Genomic DNA, 22,361 nt, shown 5'->3' with positions numbered 1-22,361 from the left:
TCTGGCCAGGAATGCATAACTTGAATCTAATCATGAGGAAATATACCAACTCAAAATAGGAACTACTCGGAAAATTTTAAAGGACTATATTCTCCCAAAATGTCAACATCATAAAAGACAAAGAAAGGCCGAGGAATTGTTCCAGATTAAAGGAGACTAGAGACATGACAACTAAACATAACAGGTGATCCTCTCCTGGACTGGAAAAAAAAAAAAAAGAGAGATTATGGAGTAATTGACAAAATTGGAATATGGAAAGTAGATTAAAAGTATTATATGAATGTTAAATATTTGAAAGTAATAAATGTACTGTGGTTTTATAAGAGAATATTTTATTCTGAGGAAATGTGTATTATTTAGGGGCAAAGAGCCAGCATATATACAGCAGTTCATGAGAAAAAAGTATACACACACACACACCACATATACATACATATACACATTTATAGATATGTATGTGTACACAAAGAACAAATGATAAAAGCAAATGGAGTGAAAAGTTAACAAAAAGTAAACTTGGATAAAGAATATATGAGTGTTCTTTGTAGTATTCTCACAATTTTTCTGTAAATTTGAATTATTTCCAAATAAGAAAATTTTCAAGTAAAGGAATAACTGAATTTTATACTTAAAATGGTTAAAATGGCAAACTTTGCTATTCATATTTTACAATAAAAGAAACCTAAAAAAATGATGAATCCAAAAAGAAAAAGTAAAAGGATAGAAAAAGATATACTAGAAAGATACTAATCAAAGAAAGCTGGTATAGGGACTTCCCTGGCGGTCCAGTGGTTAAGACTGCACGTTTCCACTGCAGGGGGCACGGGTTCCATCCCTGGTCGGTGAACTAAGATCCTGCATGCTGTGCAGCGCGGCCAAAAAAATTTTTAAAAAAAAGAAAGCTGGTATACTATTAATACCAGATAAAAACAGACCTTAAGAGAAAAAACTTTACTAGAAAGAAGGATGGTCATTTCACAATAATGAGGCTTAAGTGACCATGAAGATTCTAAACCTGCATAGTCCATTATGGTAGCCACTAGCCATATGTGGCTATTTAACTTTAAACTGGTTAAAGTACATAAAATTAAACATCGAGCTCCTCAGTCACACTAGTCCCATTTCAAGTGCTCAACAGACATGAATGGCTGTCATATTGAACAGCACAGAAAAGAACTTTTCCATCATTGCAGAAAGCTCTATTGGACAGCACTGTTAAATGATTTTAAGCTTGTATCTGATAATACAGTCAAAAAATATATAAAGCAAAACTGACATGATTAGAAGTTTAAAAATTCACTATTATAATGGTAGATTTTAGCATACCTCTCTAAGTAACAGAGCAAACAGACAAAAATGAGTAAGGTTGCAGATTTGAACAACACAATTAACAATGTCAATTTAGCGGAATATACAGAAATCTATATCCAACAGTTGAAGAATACACATTCTTCTTTATCACACATAGAACACTTATAAAATCTGACCATCTACTAGGCCGTAAAGGAAGCCTCAATAAATTGCAAAGATTCAGAATCACAGAAATCATGTTCTTTGGCCACAAGGGAATGAAGGTTAAAATCTAAACCAGAAAGATAACTAAGCAAAATAAAAGTTTGGAAATTTAAAAATATACTTCCGGGACTTCCCTGGTGGTCCAGTGGTTGAGAATCCGCCTTCCAATGCAGGGGATGCGGGTTCGATCCCTGGTCGGGGAACTAAGATCCCACATGCCACAGGGCAACTAAGCCCACGTGCCACAACTAAAGAGCCCACGTGCCGCAACTACGGAGTCCACCCGCTCTGGAGCCTGCATGCCACAACTAGAGATCCCGAGTGCTGCAACTACTGAGCCCGTGCGCCACAACTAAAGAGAAGCCCACCTGCCTCATGGAAAGATCCTGCATGCCGCAACTAAGACCCAACACAGCCAAATAAATAAATAAATATTTTAAAATATACTTCAAAAAAACTAATAAAGAAATAAAAATGGAAATTAGAAAATTCTTAGAACAATAATAAGGTACTACATGATAAAAACGTATGCAACATCCCAAATGTCCATCATTCATGCAGTGGAATATGACTAAACCATGCAAAAGAACAAAGTAATGACATAACTGACAACCTGAATAACTCCCACAGACGTTATGTTGAGTGAAAGATATCAGACACAGCAGAATACATACTCTATGATTCCACTTACCTGATGCTTAAAGGCAAAAATCTATGATGATAAAGGGAAAAAGAATAATTTCTCTTGGAAGAAGATACTGACTAGAAAGGGGACATGAAGGAGGAAGCCTTTTGGGGAGCTGGAAATGTTCTGCATCTTCATCTGGGGAGTGGTTATGGGAGGGCATATGGACATTAAATTCATTAAGCTATAATTAAGATTTGTGCACTTCACTGAATACTAGTTATACGTCAAAAAAAAAAACTCTAAAGAAAAACAAAACCAAAAAACTTACTGAATGCAGCTAAAGTAATGTTGAGAGGGAAATGAATAGCCTTAAATAGTTTCATTTGAAAATCAGAAGTCTGAAAGGACTAAAAATTAAGTAAGCATGCAACTTGAAGCTAAAAAAAGAAAAATAGAACAAATTCATATAAAGTTGAAGAAAATAAGAGAGAAATTAATGAAGATCTAACCCACACTTTTCCACCCTTCCTTAGGAGATGGTTCTCTCTAGAGATTATTTTTCTTCATATCTACACATTCCTGTCCAAAGATCCTCTCCTCTTCCTCTCTGAGATGCCACCCCAAATCTCACCCCAATCTCCAACCGCCTGCCCCTATCTCCTCACTCTGGTTGTAGAAATTGGAGAAGCGGTCAAGGGCATCACAGAATTCTGTGGGAAGGCACTTTCTGGGATGGTACAGGTAGCAGAGTGGAGAGACCGGCCAGCAGCGTGGTGACAGGACCAGTACAGAAACTGTTGGACTTGGATCTTCGATAAATAGTTCTTTCTCAGCCTCCTCTTCCTCCTCTTCCTCCTGAGAGACAGAAGGATTTCAAGGGCTCTTGGGCTCTTCTTTGGTCTAGTCTTCTCCTGCTCTCCCACTCTTTCCCTTGCTCTCACCTCCTCTTCTTCCAGGCCCTGTTCTTCCTCATCCTCCTGCTCTAAGAGCAGCTTGTCCAGCTGCTGCAGCTGGTGCACGTGGAACTGGCGCTGCAGCTCCTCCGAGGTGCTCAGGCTCCGCAACATCTGCTGGGGTAGGCGGTTGGGGAAGCAGAGGCCGATCTGCTCCAGCACGGCCCCCTCCAGCCAGCTCGAGCCCACGCTCAGGAGACGGTCCGCCATGTAGTGCCTGCAGCACGCACAGCCCAGGCCGAGCCTCAGTGTGGGTGCTCGGCATGGGCTCCCGCTCCAGAACATAGGTACCTCTGTTGCAGCCTGCCTGGGTCACAGGCCATCCCTCACCTCGTCCTTCCCACCAGTACCACGGCCATCTCTGCATCTTAATCTCTCCTCCCTACTGCTCCTCCCTCACCTTTCCTCTAAGACTCAGGTCTCCCCCTTCTCTAGACTCTATGCCTCCCATGTCCTACTTCTCCAGCCCCGCACTCACTGGTAGAAGTGCTCAAAAGTTGTGGCCAGCTCCAGGCCAGAGAGGACCATGATGGGCTCCAGGTGCCACTGGAGCCGCCCCAGCATTTCCACTCCAGGGGTTCCACCCATCAGGCCACCCTGTATCTGCTGGTCGATGTGCCTGGCGAACTGCTCACTCATCTGGGGGCAACAGGAAGGGCAGCAGCTAACCATGAAGAGGGAGTGGAGTAGGAGGGTGGCGGGTGGAAGGAGGTGAAAAGGCAGAGCAGAAATGGACTGGGAAGCCGGCGGTCCCCAGCACTCACGTGGGCAGCGGTGAGGAAGGATTGCTGTAGCAAGGCACCCGAGAAGCCGCTGTGCAGGGCCAGCATGAACGCTGCTCGGGGCCCGAAGAGCTCCGAGCCTGCTCTCTGCAAGCGCTCGTAGAGTTTACAGTAGCGGGGCACGAAGTCTGGCGCCCTCCAGGCCGCAGTCAGGAACCTGCTGACCTGAGGAGAAAGGGGAAACTGCATCCAAGGGGCAGCCCAGCAGCCTCGGTCCCACCCAGACCTCAGCTCCCTCTGCCCACCTGCTCCTGCACCACACTCAGCCAGCACTGGGTTATGTTCCTCAGGCTGCTGCTTGGAAGAACTGGTGAAGGCCCAGGGCTCCGGTCCTGACCCTTACTGTTCTTGCTGACTGTGGACAAGAGGTCAAAGGACGGGGTTCATCTCAGCCCCTGGGCGAGTCCCGGCGTCCTGGGAACCGAACGCTTGGAAGGCCCATGGCAAAGCAGAAAGGATGAGTAAAATCCAGGAGAGAGAGGAGTCAGATATCACCGCTGCCCAGATTCTTAGTTCAACTGGCCATGACTGGGACTCACAGGGCCGAGTGGACGGCTCAGGAGAAGGCCCAGGAGGAGGCTCCACGTGCACCAGCAAGTGGCAAAGGCGACGGACTCGAGAGGCAAAGGCTGCTGCTCGACTCAGGGGGTTCCGAGAGCTCTCTCTTTGCTCTAAGTACTGATCCAGCAGCCACCCCAGGGAGCTCACACCTTCCACATCTAAAAGAAGATGGGTCAGGAACAGGTCTCCATGGGTGATGGGGAAGGGAGAGCCCGGGAGAAGGACAGAGAAGGAGTGATTGTACAAAAAGGATTTGGGGCAGCAGGGCCTTTGTCCTCCCCTCACCAAGGTTTGCTTCAGCTGGAGTCTGGGGACATGGGAACAGGTTGGGGGGGCGGGTAGGGGGGGGTGGAGGGTGGAGAATTCAAATACCAGAGTCTCAGGGAGCAGTCCCTGGGGCAGGAAGGAGAGGAACACTGAGGTGACAAGCCTTCAGGGACAAAGACAGGAACCAAAAGAACCAAGAGCATTAACTCAAGTCAGCCCTGGGAATAATTACAAGGAGCGGGTTAGTTGGGCCAGGGGTGGGGACGGTTACCAGGGGAGGTGATGTTCTGCACCAGGGGGCTGACCAGGGCCTCCCAGCAGGTCTTGCCCAATGCTTGGGCGGCCTCATCGTCAGGGAGGAATCGATCGGCAAAATTCTGCTCGTGGCGCAAAACCCTGTTCAGTCTGGGAACAAAGAGTGTCTGGTCAAGGATTAAAGACTCCCCTGAGGCCTCCACTCAAGCACGCTCAACTCCCAGTCACCCCGAGCCGAGCCAGTCCCTTACCCTGCTCCCCTTGCTCCACCCCCCCCCCCAGCACACACGTCTCATCTCTGCTCTGTCCCCGATCCCGGCCGCTGCTTTACCCTTCAGACTCCCCCGAAGCACAGCTCCTGCTCCCTTAACCATCCCCTCTCCTCCCTGCCTGCCTCCTGCCCACTCACCTGGGGCAGAGCTGGAGGAGGCGCTTGCGGTCCTCTGCAATGTCCCGGCTCCAGGCTTGCGCCCGAATTGTGTAGAAGAGACATGTACGGCGACACAGCTGCTCTCGGAATAGTGGCCAGAAAGTGGGCTTGGGGCCCAGGACCTCCACGCCCCGAACCCGGGTGTCGATGCCGCCCTGCAATGTGCACAGGCCTCACACCCTCGGCTCCCTGGAGACATTCCCACATCTCTGGAACTCAACAGGTTCCTGGGCCATCCACAAGCAGACCAAGGAGGACCCTTGGCCTGAGCCTGGCCTGAATGCTGGAGAATCCAGGCACTGCGGAGACCCTGTGCTTCCTCCTGGTCCCCAGCCCCCAGCCTTTGCCCTCGCCCCACCTGCTGGCAGCGCTTTATGCGGATCTGGATGACAGGCCAGAAACGGTTGAGGTTCTCCAGGAGGACCACCCGGCTGGCGGAAGGCATCACGTTCACCTGGTGGGGCAGGGGAGAAGAGGTAGAGAGAGAGCTGTCACCTGCAGAAGTGCAACGGGAAGGACTGTTGACAGCAACGTCTGTGACAGTGTGTGCCCTTCACCTCACCCACCCTGCGCCCGTGGATCTACACGCCTCCACAGCCCTAATTCTATTCTCGCTGCTTACGAGGCAGTGTCTGCCTGGGAGGAAGGGATGTGGGAGCTCCCCACGGACTGGGTCCTTCCGATAAGGCCCCGGGACCAACAGAAGGATGGAGAGTAAGGGGAAGCGGGGAACAGGGTCCCCACCGTATTGAGCTCCGTGCTGATGCAGCTGGCACTGTCACCCCCAAACACCACCACCCTGGCCGGCATGTAACTTGAGTCCTCACTGGCCACCAGCAGAGTCAGCTGCCTGGCAGAGGAAAAAGGAATCAGTCAGAACCAGGGCCCTGGTCTTGGTTCAGAACTTCAGCCCACCACTTCCTCTTCAGACTCCTGTCCCATGCTTAAGCGTCAGTTTTCCCCAGACCCCCGCTCTTCCCTTTATCCTCCCCCAAAGTGGCTTCATTTAAACCCATAGTTTCAGCTGAAAGTTCACACCCTAATGACTCCAAATCCACATCACTACCCTAGACCGCTCTCCTGAGCTTTCACGCCATGCATCCAACAGACATTTCTTCGTCGTGCCCACAGGCACCTCCAAGCCTACATGCCCACACGGACCGGTCGTCTGTCTGTAGAAACCTGCTCCTCTTCTTCTCCTCTTCTCTCTCCTGGGAAAGAAAACTGCCATCCACCTAGTTCTCCAACTACAACACATGACTTCTCCCTCACGGCCACCCTCATCCAGTCAGTGGCAGGCGCTGTAGACGCCACCTCTCAAGCTCTCCCAGTCCACCGCCTCCTCGCCATCTATTCCCGTCCCCTCTGCCTCACTGAACGCTCATCACTCAGTAAGCCTTCCAACTCTCTCCCAGCCTGCCACCCAAACTCGCATAATTGCCAGAGTTCTCTAAATTAAAAAGTCTACTTTTGTCTCTTTCCCTCTTAAAATCCTTCAGTGGCTCCTCAAGTTTCAGAATAAAGCTCAAAGTTGTTAGATCACACAACTTTGTGGTCCGGCTCTGCCTCCGTTTCTGGCTTCCTCTCCTGCCACTTCACTTCACATACCCTTCGTTCCAGCCAAACACAATTACTTAAAGTTCCCCCAAATACATCATTGTTTCTTGCTTCCATTTTGCACATACGCTGTCCCTCGGCCTGGAGTATCCGTTGCCCTCTCTTTACCTCATCAATTTCTATTGCAAACTTAACCCAGTCAGCCCCTCCTTCCGGCAGCCTCCTCTGAGTTCTCAGTTGGCATCAGGATCCAGTGCACACATCAACCGTAACTTTTTTCTTACTCTATTTCTTACTGATTTTCCAGCCTGGCTCCCCAACAAGACTGTAAGTTCCCTGAAGACAGGCCCCTTATCTTACTGTCCGCGCAGCTCCAGACCCTTGCAGGGTGCCTGGCACAGAGTACACAATAAACAAATGCCCATGGGAGGAGTGGATAAGCGAGTCATTGCCCTCCCTCGACCAAAACCACAGGGCAGTGACATGTGACCTGTAGGGGGAGCACGGCACAGGCTTGGGGAGTAAGGGGAGGTCTACACTTAGCTCAGGGAGATTAGGCCAACGTGTCTATCTGTTCACTGCACAAAATGGGTTTCAGTGTGTCCCTCAGGCATAGGGGTTCAGTCGGGGTGTGTGTACGTGGGCAATCCTCTGAGAATGTGTACTGGGGCATATCAGAATATTCGTGTGTGTGCACACATGCGTGTGAGGGCACACATGCACACATGGACATGGGCACGCTCACACCTAACAAGAACACCGCGGTGCATGTGTAGGGTGATGTAGTGGGAGCCAGTGCTGCCGTTGGACTCCCAGTAGGTCTTGGGGTTTTGGTCTGTCAGCTTGCTGGCCCGGTGCGGGTTGGAGGACACCTCCACCTTCTCCCAGCACTTGTCCTCCTTCACCTCCACGCTGGAGCCTGCGGGCAAGCGGGAAGCCTGGTTAGTTGAGAGAGAAGAAAGGAAGGGGACTAGGGAGCAGGAAGGGAAGGGGGGAACAGATGCTGGGGTGGCAGCAGGAGAAAGTAGATGGGGGCACGAACCCTGGCAGAGATGCCTGAGGAACACGTCAAAGAAGGGGATGTTGATGGGGCGGTAGGTTCGTCTGTGGTCTTCGATCTGGCCCAGCACCATCTGCAGCCCAGACATTGGAGAGAAGGGGTGTGGGGAGGGGGCAGAGACACGGAAACACATGTGGAGAAAGAATCAAGGGGCAACAGAACACTCAACCCCTTTCTTCCCAAATTTTGGCAGAACAGAACCATGTGGGGTAAAGGTTGGGGAACAAGTGCCCTAGATTTGCTACTACTTATGCCAAACAGGGACATGCACTGAACCACCTTCCCCTGCTTCTGGCTTACTTCTCAGCTCCGGACCCACACACCTCCTCACCTGAATGCAGCCAGCCAGGATGCTGGAGGTGAGGTTACTATAGAGCTGGGCGTGTTTCTCACACTCTGTCACCAGGTCCCGCAGCTCACAGGCCAGCAGCAGCTGAGCCGAGTGCTTGTCCAGGACTTTGGCGAGGGCCTCTTTGGCTCCCAGGCAGCAGAGCACCACTGCATAGTCTTTGTGCATGGAGGCCAGGCGATACAGGAAGCAGAGCAGCTCCTGAACAATCTGGCCCAGAGCCACAGAGATTAACGTAGGGAAACAAAGGGCAGGCTGTACAGGCTGAGGGGTGGGTTTAGAAATGGGGATGTGGTGGCTGAGGTTTTGGAGAACGTGAAAGCAGAGTACCAAAGACAGGCTGGCACAGAACACTGGGGTGCCGGGACTCCAGAGTGAGTTGGCAGGGGCAGAGCTCGGGCACAGCTCCCCAGGCTTCTTCCTGCCAGGACCAAGCTATCTCAGGAGCCAACCTCGGTGTCTGAGCCTTGCTGCACAAGGCACAAACCCCAAAGGCGGAGAGCAAGGACTGTGTGGACTGGTGAACGTGGGCTTCTCCTAAACCCAGAATCTAAAATTCAGGTGCAGCCAGAAGGCCTCAGTTCTGGAGACGCTCAGATGATGCTGGTCTCCTTCCTACACACCCCTCCCAGTTTCCAGACTCATCCAGGAAGGCTGTGCTGCACCCTCCAGAACCTCACTAGGTAGCTGGTGTCCAGAGGCTGCCTTTCCCTCCCCCACCCTTGCCAAGGCTCTGGTACCTCAAAGTCACTGCTAGGGCCACTCAGACAGTTGAGGCAGGGCTCCAAGACCTCGTGCCAGGGAAGGACCATGGCCTCCGGGTGATCCAGCAGCCGGGTCATGACCCTGGCGAGGGATGGAAATAAGTGAAGTCCCTGCAGTCTGCCAGCTGCCCTTGCCCCCGACGCACGGGTGCCCCCGAGCTGGCCTCTCACCTCAGCGCCGTCAGCAGCAGAGTTTTGTTGGGCCCGGGGGCGTCCAGAGTCCGCAGAAACAGGAGGAAGGGCTGGCTCTCCTGCTGGAGGCGCTTGAGGAGGGGTCTCATGGCACCCCCTGGGCTGCCCTCTCGGCACAGCACGCGCTCCAAGTCCAGGAGGAGCTCTGCAGACGGGCCCCCCACCAGGGATCGGATCAGTAGCTCAGGGGACCCATCCTGGCCCTGGGCGCCAGGCGTCTCCAGTGCTGCTGCTCAGACACACAGGAGGCAAAAAATGGGTAGGAAGCAGAGTCATACAAATTGGTCAAACTCAGAAACTGGCAGATGCAGAAAATAACCGCCCACACCCCCCAATTTTCCTCCCGTTGTGAGGATGTCTGAAGTCTCTACTCAACTGTGGGGGATTTTCTTTTCTGGCACCAAATATATACCTAGCTACATCTGTAAAAAAAATTAGTATGGCAAAAACAGTCAAGTTAAACAGCACAGTTTTAATCTCATACAGTCCCACAACTACCTTTTATTATTACCTGTCAGCTTTGCTATTACAGAAGTCAATAACTATTAGCTACTACAGTCACATCCCTATACTACCTAGCATGGTGGCTTCAGATGTACAGACTAAAAGACACAGTGCTTATTCTGATTTGCCCCCATACTTCCAGGTTTCGCTTGTTTGTTAAATACAAAAGGTTTCTTCCCTATGGCATCAATATTTCACATTCTAGTCACCAACTTTCTGTACCATAAGCTACAATTCCTCTACAGAAGGCCTCTCTAGAAGTCATTTCAACCAACCTTCCAGTGTCCAATAAGAGCGGACCAAACCCAGCCCAGCCAGATGGGAACCCTTTTATGTTTAAAGCCATTCAGAGAAGGCAATTTCCTTGTACCTATTCTACAGTCCCCCTCTCCTCTTGGTCAGGAAGTTCTACTTGAGACCCAACTTGAGCACCAAAACCCTCACTCATTTCCTGAAGGTTCATCGTGTCTTTCCAGCACAGTACTAGGATGTAAACCTGAGCCCTCCTGGCCGCGGGCGGGGACCGATTCCTCAGCACAACCACCGCCTCCCCAATGGTACCTGCATGCTCGGGACTGCCCGGTGGCTCCGAGTAGCGATTGAGAAGCATCATGAGGATGGTGCGTGTGGTGGGCATGGCTTCTGTCCCCGGTGCTATCCCTGAGTGTCTAAACAAGGTGTCTCTCAGCTCTCGGGTTATGATCTGGTCTCCCAGAGTGTGGTGGTTACACAAAAGCAGGTTGAGGAGGAGCAGGCCGTTTCTCACCGCAGAGGAGCACCTGGGAGGAGGGAGGTGACCCAGGAAGAAGTTGAAAGAGAGTGAATGCAATGGAAGCAGGAAGCCAGCTTCCTGGAGGGAGGAGCCCTGCAGCTGGGGAGGGAGGGGCTCCGGGGGTCCCCCTGAGGCCAGACATCTGGCCTCTTGACCTCAGGTCATTCCTCCCAACTCCAGGAAGGAAGAGCAGGTGTCTCTGATCTCTCTGGAATCTCCCTACCCTCAACCACTGGCCTCTCTTCTAACAACAGCCAGAGAGGGCCACCACATTTCATCCAGAGGCAACGACGTGAGAGGAATTTCTGTGGAATGCATGAGATCTGGGCAGGGGAGCAGCAGGGCTTGGGGCTTAGCAGGAGTTTGGAGTTTGGAAGGGGAGGTCCTGACCCCTCCGTGTTCAGCATCAGGATCACGGCAGCAGGGACGGCGAGGAGCAGGCTCTCAGCGCCCGGGCGTGTGGCCGAGTCAATGCTGGCAAAGATCTCCCTGGTCATCTGGGCATCAAACAAAGGGTGGATAGAATCTCGGCCGGTAACAAGAGTGGGGGTCTCCGAGGAGCTGGCAATGGCCAGCATCTTCAGCGCCTGTGAGGGGATGTGAAGGCAGAGTCAGGAGTGGGCAAAGCCACCATGCAGAGGAGGGGAGAGCCGGGCCGTCATTCTAGGCCTCAACCTTCGGGGCAGCTGAGCTGTTTGCAAATAGAAATGAAAGAGGTAGTGATGGGACGTCAAAAAGAAAGAAAAAAAGAAAGCCAACCAAAAAAACCTAAGGCTCCATGGTAACGTGAGCCTGCAAATTCTCTCTGCCAGCACCGAGGCTCACCGAGTGCTGGGGTGGCCGCCCCTCCGCAGCTTCCCCTCAGGACGGAGCCCTTTCACAGCCTCTACTTGTCTTCAAGGCTTTCCTTTAAGTTGTCTTCCATCTCACTTGGCCACTCCTCCCTTTGAAAAACCTCTCTTCCCTGGAGTTCCATAACTTCTTGTCCTCCTGGTCGTCCTACCTCTCTGGAGTTTCTCTGCTGCCGGGTCCCAAATACGGAAGTTCCTTGTCCCCCTTCTCCTCGATCTCCGCACCCCCTCCCCACGCAACCTCGGCCATTCCCCCAACTGCCGCTAGCACCTGTGTGCCAACACTCCCACCCCTATGTCCCCTGGCCTCCAAAGGCAGTATCCAGCCTGCCTGGACGAGGCTACTTGGGTTGACTCACAGGCAGAGCAGCTGGAATTATAGGAAAAAATACTGGTAATATGCCAACTTGCTGCTGGTACTAAAGAGAATCTTAAATTAGGATGAACACTAAACCATCAGGGTGGAGAATGTCTTGGCTGGTGAAAGGGTTGACTCTTGAGAAGAAACCTTCTAAGGATGAAGTAAATTAGAAATAATTCTCAGGATGATCTCCCTTGTGAGGGCTGGATCCTTCAAGCAAATGCTACCTCATAACGAGGCTTTTTCCCTTTGGCTACCTCACCCTCCCCCAAGCTGAATTCTGTAGACCTTAAGTTATAAACAAAAAGATGCAATTCTGTTATAGGGCAAGAGTTCAAATTTAGAGGCCCATGTCGTATTTTGGTCATGCGGTTTGAAAGGATCAGGGAATTTTTTGAGCAGACACGGCCTCAGCTAGGAATGCTTGGCTGCTCTTGGGAGGAGCAGCATCAGGCTGGCCCCATAAAGGACGAGCCTCCCGGCCTCTCCCTGGGAAGCCTGCCCTAAGAGCACCTGTGCTCCAGTCCATGCTGCTGCCGTTACACTGCTGGAATCCATTCTCAGAACTGCTCTGGACGAGGCCTACCTGTCCCCTGCCCATACCTCCCTACCAGCCAGCCCTTCTGTCTGGAGTACTCAGGAAGCCAATTCTTCCTCCCTGAACGAGAGCCTCCTTTCACCATTCTCTGGGCCCGGTGGGGGCAAGGCAATGGCAATGCTGGCTGGGCTTTACCCACATCTGCTGAGGAGGTATTTTCTGTGTACCGGTACCACTCAGACAAAAGGGTTAAAAAATACTCTGTCACATCTAGAAATTTAGTCTTTAATCAGACACCTAATTGTAACTAAAAAGCCATGGGAAAGTCAGCATACCTAGAAATTCAACCTGACCTTCTCTCCACACCTCTTCCTCTTCCAACATTCTCCCCCTTGGCAAATGACCACCTCATCCACCCCTGCTGCTCAATTTTCAACCTGGGAGTCATTCTCAAAAACATTCTTCTCCCTTCCTCCAAATACGCATTCAATCACCAAGACTGTCCAGCTGGATCTCTTCCATCCACCTGCATCTTTCCATCCCAACGTCTCCCCCTTGTCCGAATCACCAGAGAACCTCCTTGAGATCAGCCACGCCCCCAACCTGCCCACCCTGCCCATCACTCTCTACCTCCAAGCCCGGTCCACTCACCGCCAGCCCTGCCTGCTGCACCAAGACAGAAGTCTTATATTCTTGCATGCAAACCAGCACAGCGTAGATGCCACCCTCCCTGGCGAAGAGTGGGCGCCACTCGTGCTTGGTCATGAGCAGGTAGAGGAGGCGCAGGGCCAGCACCACCACCATCTTCTCTCCCACCTGGTTGGTCAGCAGCTCCACCAGCGTCTTCACTAGCTTCTCTCTGAGACAGAAGAGACATCGGGGTTCCCCATCCCAAGAGTCATGTCTGGCTGCCCGCCCAACCCTGTCCACCAAGATCCAGTCCATCACCCCCCACCCCCCTCCATCCTACTCTCCCTGCCTCAGTCCCAGTCCTGCTGCCCTCTCCTCTGCAGTCTGTCTCAGGCTCTTCACCTCATCAAGTAGGGAGTACTGCAAAAAGGTTATGAACTCTGGTTCATCTTTTCAAATAAATCTATAAATTTAGTATAATGCTAATCAAAATGCCCAAAAGGTTTAAAAAAAAAAAATGACAGGCAGGTTTAGGTACAGGAAGAGAAAATATGCAAGAATTGTCAAGAAATGTTTGGAAAGAAATAAGTGTAGACTTGCTTACTACTTATCAAAATATAAACTTACAATAATTAAAACTCTGGAAACAATACAGGGTAGCCAAACAGACGAATAGATGAGAAGAGAGATAAGGGTAGCATCTCAGACAGTGAGGACAGGAAGGACCATACAAAACGTGAGGCAGAGACATGTGGCTATCTATCCGAAAAACTAAGGCTGGAGCTCTGCTTCACTCCATTTGCAAAAATAAACCGCGAACAGATTTTAAAATAAACGTGAAAGTAAAATCGTAAATATTTTTAGAAAGTATAAGGAAATATTTTTATAATCCTAGAATGGAATAGACCCTCTTAAAACCCAGAAGCCATTTTTTAAAAGTTGAAAATATAGCAACATGAAAATCTGAAACTTCAGCATAATGAAAGATACTATCCACAAAATTAAGAGCCCAGCCACATAAGCTAGGGAAAGGGTCCAGTGAAAATGCTGATCTGAAGGGAAGGAAGAAGTGTCTCCAGAGTTCCTAGATCACAGTGAGCATCACAAGAGGAAAAAAGCTGGGACTGACATTTTTCTCCACAGTGACAGAGATGCATATTGAGGGGGTGGCCTGGGAAATAGGAAGGAAAGGAGGACAAAAAGAGAAATTCTGGGAACTAAGGCAAATAAAAGCACTGAGAAAGTTGTGTGTTTATCTCTGTCTTTTCTGTTGTCATTGTACTGGGGTCTCGAGGTCCAGAGGTCCTGGGGTCCATAGAGCCCTAACTCGACCAGGTGCCGATGGGGACCAGCGGTCAGAGTGCTAACAGCCCCTCCCCATGTAGAGACGCTTTCTGTCTTCTCTCATGAGCTTTATGATGACTACGACGTGAATCGAACGTGCTTTAAATATATATCCCTCTCTGTAGCTGTGATTTACTATAAACAAGTTAACATACATATGAATATGAATAAATAAATATAAGTAAGGATGTTTACTAAAATGTTAACAGTGACTACCTCTGCATAAAGGGTTTTCAGATGATTGTTATCCTCACAACTTTCTATTTTTCTTACAGTGAGCATGTATTATTTTATATTCAGAAAATTAAGTTAATATGATTTTGACAGAAAAAGACAAGCAAAATATTTGAAACAGAAGTAATGGATTAATATCCAGAATGTCTGTAAATTAAAAAAAAGGCTAAGACCAGGGACTTCCCTGGTGGCGCAGTGTTTAAGAATCCGCCTGCCAATGCAGGGGACACAGGTTCGATCCCTGGTCCGGGAAGGTCCCAAATACCATGGAGCAATTAAGCCCGTGCACCACAACTACTGAGCCTGCGCGCCGCAACTACTGAGGCCTGTGCGCCTAGAGCCCGTGCTCTGCACCAAGAGAAGCCACGGCAATGAGAAGCTCGCGCACCGCAACTAGAGAAAGCCCACAAGCAGCAACGAAGACATAACGCAGCCAAAAATAAATTAACTAATTAAGAAAAATACATTAAAAAAAAAAGACTAAGACCCAATAAGGAAGTGGGCAAAGGATAAGAATATTTATAGCAGAAGAAATACAATGCATGCAAATATGCCTAACTTCTCTAGAACTAAGAAATTAAAACAAGGAGATACCAATCACTTCAAATTTCCCCAACCTGATAGATTTTAAAAATGATTAATATCCAGTGCTGGCAGATGTGAGGAAAAACAGATCGATTAGAACACTATTTGAGAGAACAGACTTGTGGTTGCCAAGTGGAGGAGGAGAATGGGGGAGGGAAGGATTGGGAGTTTGGGATTAACAGAGGCAAACTATTATATATAGAATGGATAAACAACAAGGTCCTACTGTATAGCACAGGAAACTATATTCAATATCATGTAATACACCATAATAGAAAAGAATATGAAAAAGTATATATATGCATAACTGAATCATTTTGCTGTACAGCAGAAAATAACACAACATTGTAAATCAACTATACTTCAGTAAAATAAAATTTTAAAAAAGAATGCTATATTTGAACTTGGATATAATCATACTGCAGGGTCCGAGGCAGTATTGAAGAATGAGGCAGCGCCATGCGGACTGACATACTGAGTGTAGACATACTGCGTGCAGGGGAAAAGCTGCAGAAACAGGCAGAGTGTGATCACATATACGAAAACACAAACTCAGAAAACACACTAACAAATGTCAATCTCTATAAGGTCTGAAGGATATGTGCTGGGACACGACAACAGTGGTAAAAACGGACCTTGGCTTTTCATTCTCTGTTCTTTCATACTCTTCAGATCTTTTAAAATAAGAATGCAGTTGTGTATTATTTGTATAACTAAGAAGTATTTAAAATTTTTTTAATAGATAGAAAGTAGGGAGGGAGGAAAAAGAGGGGAGAAAAAAGAAAAGAAAACTCAAGCTCAAAAGCCAAAAGGACCTAGATTTGAATCCTGGCTCTGTTATCTGTCAAACTGGGCAAGTTACTTAAATTCTCTAAGCCTCAGTTCCTGACCCACACAATGGATAAGAACAGCATCAAGTTCTCCTCTGGAGATAGGAGGATTTAATGAGAGAATGCTTATAAAATTTTAAGCACAAGGCCTGGCACAGAACAAATGCTCCAAGAATATTAACCATCGTTAATATTCCACCCTCCTGCTCAGCTACCCCTCAAGGCTGACCCTTCTTTCCTCCCAGCCTTTCTAACTCTTGATCTCATAGCTCCTTCCCTCCCCCACCATCCTCCCCCACTGACAGCTTAAATCATAACCCCCTCCACCTCTCCATGGTTCTAACCTTAGGGATCTGTCGGGACTGACCAGAGGGTGGTCCCGTTCAGTGACTTCCTCCACGGCCTGAGAGAGGGCATAGAGTCCCGAAAGCTGCAGATTTGTGTCCAAGCTGGATATCTGCACAGTGGCCACGACCGCTGCCACATGCTGATCCAGGGAACTGCGTGGCCCAGGACCCCGCAAGGCTCTAGCCATTTCTGAAAGCGGTGAGGGAAAGGCAGTGCCTTAAAAAAACTGTGGCAACTTCACGCTGGAAGTCTTAAAAGGTCAAGTCCAGTTATCCTACTGACATTTTAACACACTGTTTACTACTGTAGCTTGCACCTAGAACTTTCCCAATTCTGTGTGAGGGATTTAATAGTCAAGCAATGAAGATGATAATACTCTGGAATACAGACCCTCCTTTTCCAGGGATACTGAAGAAAGGGAGCAGTGATCAATTACAGATAATCAAGGTCGAAGGAAGGAGAATGGATGCACGCTTCCAAACCATTTTCCCATACAAAAGTGACCTCCCTCCACGGCTTGCCCTCTGCCCTGACTACCCAATTCTCTGGGGACCACCTGGGCCTTGCTCCAACCTCTTTGCCCTCCCCTCCCAGCACCTGACTCACCACTGGCTGCCTCCTTCATCTCGGCGGGCAGAGCCATCCCCTCAGTTACCAGAAGCTGGTTAAACAGCTGCGAATCACTCTGTGCCATGGGGGGCTCAGTTTTTCCCCTGGCAGGCTCTGCCTCTAACTTAAGGGGCTTTGCTTTGGGGGACTCAGCCTCTTCCTCTGAGAAGTTGGCCTCTGACTTGGACTCCTCTTCCAGATCTGGGGAACTGGAGTGACTTCGCGAAGAAGACGAGCTGCTCAGTGCCTTGGGTGGCAGCCCGTACTTGGTGTAGATCTGGGAGTTGAGCAGGTCGCTGAGGGCGCTGCCCTCAAACCGATTACTGAGAACCTGCAGTAGACCCTCAGCCATCGCTACGGGCACGGAGATTTCACCTAGGGCCTTCTCACCCAGGGTCTGGCAACAGAATGGTATGTATTTTTTAGGAAGGAGCAGACACAAAGGCCCTGGGGGCAGGAACAGAAGGGCGGCCACCTCCCACCATGCCTTGCACACCTGCTACATACTAGACCCTCCCGGCATTTGCCTCCTCCCCCAGCAGGACCCCTCGGGCTCTCTAACCTCTTGCTTCAGCCTTCCCCTAGGCAGTTCCATATGGCGAACTACCTTAGAGGATCCCGCCTCCAACGCCATTCCAAACCCCCCCCAGGTATCGCAGGCCTGTAATACCTCATCCAGGTTCTCCCGAAGATTCTGGAAAATTGGCTGCTGCTCACATACATCCAACTTCTTGATGAAGAAGAGGAGCTCCCACCACTCTGCCTGGGTCAGGTATCCCAGTTCCTCGTTCTTCTGAGGCTCGGGCTGGAGGTACGGCAAAGAGTAGAGCCCATCCACCGGCTTCCAGTCCCAGGAGGGAAGTGCTGAGGAGACAGGCATGAGGGGCCTCAGCTCCGCCAGAAACAGATTGAATTTCTGAATCTCTGGGGCAGTTCCTGGTCAGGAAGGGCTTCATTCCAGCCACTCCTCCTCTGTTCAGAGACACGACGTCCATGTCCCCTCCATGGCTCACCTGTGCCCAACACAGTGGCCCCCGACCCCTTCTCCACAGCTGCTGAAGCCATATCCTCAGCAGTTTCCTCGGGACCCAGGATCTCCAGCATGTGCCAGTGCACCCAATAGGTACGGCCTGTCGACTGCCAAAAGACCTAGTATGGAGGGAGGAAGAAAGAGAGAAGAAAAAGACAGAGGGCTCAGCCCTGTGAACCCTGAGCTGTGCAGGCTGGAGGACACAGCTGGACCCAGACCTGGGGCACACAGTCCTCAGGGGCACACGTGGCTAGGCTTGGGAAACCTCCATACAGCAAAAGCCTCCCTTCCCCTACCAAGGTAGGCCCTGCCTCTCATCTCTTCCTAATCCGATGGCCTCCGCGCCCACACTCCCTCCTAGCCAGCTCCACTGGTGGGGGTCAGGGTGTCTGAACATATCAGTTCTGCTTCCTGGGTGGGAAGGAAGAACTGTTTCCTTGACCTCACAGCCCACCCACTCCTGCCAGATTTTCTCAGCCCTACAAACAGCCCCCCTATCCATCACTGACCCCCTCTAAACCATTCCAATTTTCTTGGGGTTTTCTCCTTGGGTGGCCTGCAGAAGCCCCCTATGTGGATGCCCCACCTATGCCTCACCCAAGACAGACCCCCCAACGGTGGCCCGCCACCGCACTCTTGCTCACCTGCACAGGGGGCACGCCATTGTTGCTCTGCCGGAACTCGCCCTCATCCCCGGCACTGATCTCCTCGTAATCGTCCAGCATCCGCACTCGCATGCCCGGCTGCAGGGTCTGCTGCACGTACTCACCGTAGCCACTACGGCTAGAGAATTCAGAGCGCTGGCGGAAGGCCCGCCCTTGCCTCCTGGGGGCGGCAACGTTGGTGGGGAGTAAAAGGCTGGGGCCTGAAATGCCGGGCTGAAAGATGGACCGGGTTGGCCGGGGTGGCGATGCGGCCTGTTCACTGAGGTTCCGGGCCCAGCCCATGCTCCGCACGAGCTCTGAGATGAGGTTGCCCACAGCCATACTGAACTCCAGCTCCCGCTGCCCCCGGCTTTTCTCCCGGCCAAAATCCTCCCTTGAGGATTGGGAGCCTCGGTCTCCAGCCCCTGGCTCTGTACTGTTATTCAGCTGATCCAGCAGGGAAGTGACACATAGGTAGCGTTTCACCAGGGAGAAGAGCAGCTTTCCTGGGATCTGGAAGACACAGTCCATGGGGTAGGCTCCTCTTCTCCCAGCTTTAGCCCCTCTCCTTTCCCCTCAATAACACCCTCTCCAGAAAAAGATAAAGGCCTCATCCCCATACCTGTAGTTCTCAAACTGTGATTTATAGAAGAAACACACAAGGAGTGCCCTAAAACAGAGATTCCTGATTCTCATCTCAGAGATTCTGAGTGGGGAGGGTAGCACGAACCTTCATTTTAATAAGCTCCCCAGGTTGACGCAGTCCTGAACCACATTTTCAGAAATGATGCCCTAGGCCTTGTACACAGCATTTCCCCCACAGCTGCCAGGGTACCTGAGGCAGATGAATGCCCTCAAAGGCCATGCAGTGCTCCTCAGAAGACGTGGTCTCTGCAAACAGCTCCAGCAAAGTATAGCGGCTGTCAAAATCCATGTGCTGCTCGATGCCATCTTGCTGGCTCAGTGACAGAAGGACATGAGCCCGACTCCCTGTAATCCACACCCAATCTGTATCTTCTCCTCAATCCCCACTACTTACCTGCTGCCTTCCCCCAGACTCTCTATCCCCTACCCCCAGAGGCTTTCGAACTTCTCTATGACTGAGACTCACAGGAACACATACATTTTACATGGTAACCTAATACAAGTGTACACATATGGAACTGAAACATGTATTTCAGGTTACAAAACTTACATTACTAAGTGCCATGTGCTGATATTTTACATTTTAAAAAATGTTGGTTATAACCCACCAAACTGATTTCATAACCAACTAACAAATCTCAAGCCAGTATAAAAATATAAACTTATTCCCTTCTCTTCTCTGCCACTGCATTGAGAATGGACAGATAAACCAGGTGCTATCACTTTATCCTGTTTATGCAGGTGCTATCACTTTACCCTGTTTATGCACCTGTGATAGCTTATTTTATATTTTTCCCTTTGCAATGAAACTGATGTCCACCAAATACTAGGTATTCTTACAGAGATGGGAAATCCCTCCTCTTCCTGTTCTTACTCCTGTAGCCTCATTCTCCCCAGTGTTTACCTTCTTCCCCTGGCTGTCTCTTACCAGCATCATGGGCTGCCAGGGCCTGCAGCATCTTGCCCGCACTCCGACGGATCTGAGGCTCAGGGTTGCACAACATGTGCATGAGCAGGTCTAGGGCGCCTGTCTCTCTGAAGACACCAGTGAGGGGCCCGATGCTGGCGTAGGCGCTGAGCACGTGGATGGTGTGGAGCACAGCGGCCGTGAGGCTCGAGGTCGCACCTTCTGCAAGCTGCCTGGCAGCCCTGCGCACCAGCGCCCGCACATCAGCCTCCATCTCTCCCATTGCCACATCATCCAGGCCTCCTGGATCTCGGGGAAAGCTTCCAGAACCCCCAGCTGTTTCATGCTGAGGTCCCTTAGATAATGCCCGCTCACCTAACAACATGGGGCAGTTGGCGTAGACCTCGGGGGCTGACAGCCACATGAGGATGTGCTCTGCCTTGCCCTCTTCCACACCCACTCTGCCCACTTCCCCACACTTCAGGACACTCCATCGGATCAGGTATTCAGGACGCCCATCATGCCCAGGCCGCTGTCGGAGAAGTTCTTCAGGATATGCTTGCAGCCGGGGCCCCAAGGGCACCATGAGTTCCCCAGGGCGCCGCTCCCCCACCATCCTGACTTCCTGGGACACACAAGGAGAAAGACAGAGGCTGTGTTGGAAAGGGAAAAGGCTACATAAAGGGGGTGGAATCTTGAGGCGTAGACAGGGTGGGTGGTGATTGGTAGGTTGCATGGAATTTAGAAGCCAAAGAGAAAAGGCCAAGAATAGGATGGAATGAATAACTTGAACATACTTTGGGATTTATAAGAGAAGGAGAATGGAGTGAAAAACGGCGATAGAAGGAAATGAAAAGATTTAAGAAATAGAAGAAATTACAAAAGAGGATGAGAAGAATAAAACGCAAGGTAACAAAAAGAGTTGACAGTTAATCAGGACAATTTGGGCAGAACAGTAGGGTGGCTGAGGGGTACAGATCAGGACTTAGAAGGATGACATGGGTGAGCAGGTAGGACAGCAGCCTGTGAGATGGTGGGGCCAGAACAAGCCAGGAAAGGCAGGATGGGGAAGTGGTAGGACAAGGAGTATAAATGACAGGGTAAAACTGGACTGTGGATATAAAAGGGTGGGCCACGGCAGATACAGAGAACAGAGACGAAAGGAGGCCCCCACGTGCAGATGGCTGGATGGGAAAAGGGTATGAGAATATTGTGAAAGGAGGAGGGGACTAGGGGGCCAAGTAAAATCATGCGAGAAAATCACCAGGTTCCACCCTGCACTTATGCAGTAGGTACGGTGAGGCTGTAAGTCAGGTAGTTATAGACAGAGGTAGTAATCATGGAGTTGAAGGCTAGGGAATGAGGTCAGGAGACAGTAGAGATTCTAGAGAGGCAATGTATCAATAGTACAGATTCAGAGTCAGATAAATGGGACTCTGAATTCTGGCTCTTTCACTTACTGTGTGCATGCTTTTGGACAAGTTACTTAACTTCTAAGCCTCAGTTTCCTACTCTGCAAGATGGTAATAATATTCATACCCAACTCACGAAGTTGCTGTAAAAAGTAAGATCACATATATAAAGCATTTATAACAGCCTCTAACATACAGTGAGCACTTAGTAAACAGAATCTAATATTATTATTCTTAGAGAAGGTAGGATCAGTCCCCAGATAAACGGAACGCTATTAAGTCAGAAAAGATTATAAACACGTGTGGAGTGATGACTATGCTAGTGATCAAGGAACACTGTGAAGCAGTGTGGGGGCAACAGGGAATGATGAGGATAAGAACAGACGATACACCAAGATGAAGAACTGGTGATCAGGGCAGGGATCATGTTGGGGTACAGGGATAGAAGATGAGGATAGAAGAAACGCGTGAAGAGGAGGGGAAACATGGGATGTGGACCTCGATGGGGGTAGGGGTCCAGTTAGCATGGGGGGCAGGACAGGGAGGTAACCAGAGATGTCCGATGGACAACTGATGAGCAGGGTGAAGTAACACCTCGGAAAGGCCTAAATGGGGGGAGAGGGAGGGCCTAGAACAGGAGCAATAAACTGAGGTGTGGAGGCGAGGTCTGGATGCGGGGATGAGACAGCAGGTAGGCGTAGGTGGCAAGATCAGGCCCGAGCTTGCAGGCCAGCAGGGGCCGTGGAGGAGGCCCGCATCGCCACAGGAACGGGCTTGGGGGGCGGGGTGAGGATGGAGAGGCGC

At 50.2% G+C, this 22,361-nt stretch overlaps 1 protein-coding gene across 2 annotated transcripts in view; it reads right to left on the bottom strand.

Moving 5' to 3' along the window:
* Positions 1 to 22,361, bottom strand: part of CUL9 (cullin 9) — a 39,058-nt gene that overhangs the window by 16,153 nt on the left and 544 nt on the right. For both annotated transcript variants that reach the window (XM_057554091.1, XM_057554090.1), the window contains exons 2-26: positions 20,167 to 20,770; positions 19,429 to 19,583; positions 18,594 to 19,106; positions 17,933 to 18,068; positions 17,590 to 17,783; positions 16,917 to 17,316; positions 16,307 to 16,499; positions 12,991 to 13,198; positions 10,980 to 11,176; positions 10,379 to 10,596; positions 9,293 to 9,542; positions 9,098 to 9,203; positions 8,340 to 8,567; positions 7,991 to 8,081; positions 7,696 to 7,867; positions 6,136 to 6,241; positions 5,750 to 5,845; positions 5,371 to 5,546; positions 4,978 to 5,111; positions 4,418 to 4,597; positions 4,124 to 4,233; positions 3,861 to 4,043; positions 3,575 to 3,735; positions 3,085 to 3,313; positions 2,809 to 2,998 (exon numbers count right to left, since the gene is read on the bottom strand). In XM_057554091.1, coding sequence (XP_057410074.1) covers positions 2,809 to 2,998; positions 3,085 to 3,313; positions 3,575 to 3,735; positions 3,861 to 4,043; positions 4,124 to 4,233; positions 4,418 to 4,597; positions 4,978 to 5,111; positions 5,371 to 5,546; positions 5,750 to 5,845; positions 6,136 to 6,241; positions 7,696 to 7,867; positions 7,991 to 8,081; positions 8,340 to 8,567; positions 9,098 to 9,203; positions 9,293 to 9,542; positions 10,379 to 10,596; positions 10,980 to 11,176; positions 12,991 to 13,198; positions 16,307 to 16,499; positions 16,917 to 17,316; positions 17,590 to 17,783; positions 17,933 to 18,068; positions 18,594 to 19,106; positions 19,429 to 19,583; positions 20,167 to 20,761 — 5,221 coding nt within the window. In that variant the 5' untranslated portion in view covers positions 20,762 to 20,770. The remainder of the gene's footprint in view (positions 1 to 2,808; positions 2,999 to 3,084; positions 3,314 to 3,574; positions 3,736 to 3,860; positions 4,044 to 4,123; positions 4,234 to 4,417; positions 4,598 to 4,977; positions 5,112 to 5,370; positions 5,547 to 5,749; positions 5,846 to 6,135; positions 6,242 to 7,695; positions 7,868 to 7,990; positions 8,082 to 8,339; positions 8,568 to 9,097; positions 9,204 to 9,292; positions 9,543 to 10,378; positions 10,597 to 10,979; positions 11,177 to 12,990; positions 13,199 to 16,306; positions 16,500 to 16,916; positions 17,317 to 17,589; positions 17,784 to 17,932; positions 18,069 to 18,593; positions 19,107 to 19,428; positions 19,584 to 20,166; positions 20,771 to 22,361) is intronic.

This window comes from Balaenoptera acutorostrata, chromosome 10, assembly GCF_949987535.1.
Source record: "Balaenoptera acutorostrata chromosome 10, mBalAcu1.1, whole genome shotgun sequence".
Lineage (NCBI taxonomy): Eukaryota > Metazoa > Chordata > Mammalia > Artiodactyla > Balaenopteridae > Balaenoptera > Balaenoptera acutorostrata.
The sequence above is the reverse complement of the archived record's forward strand: the minus strand, read 5'-3'. Positions and strand labels throughout refer to the sequence as shown.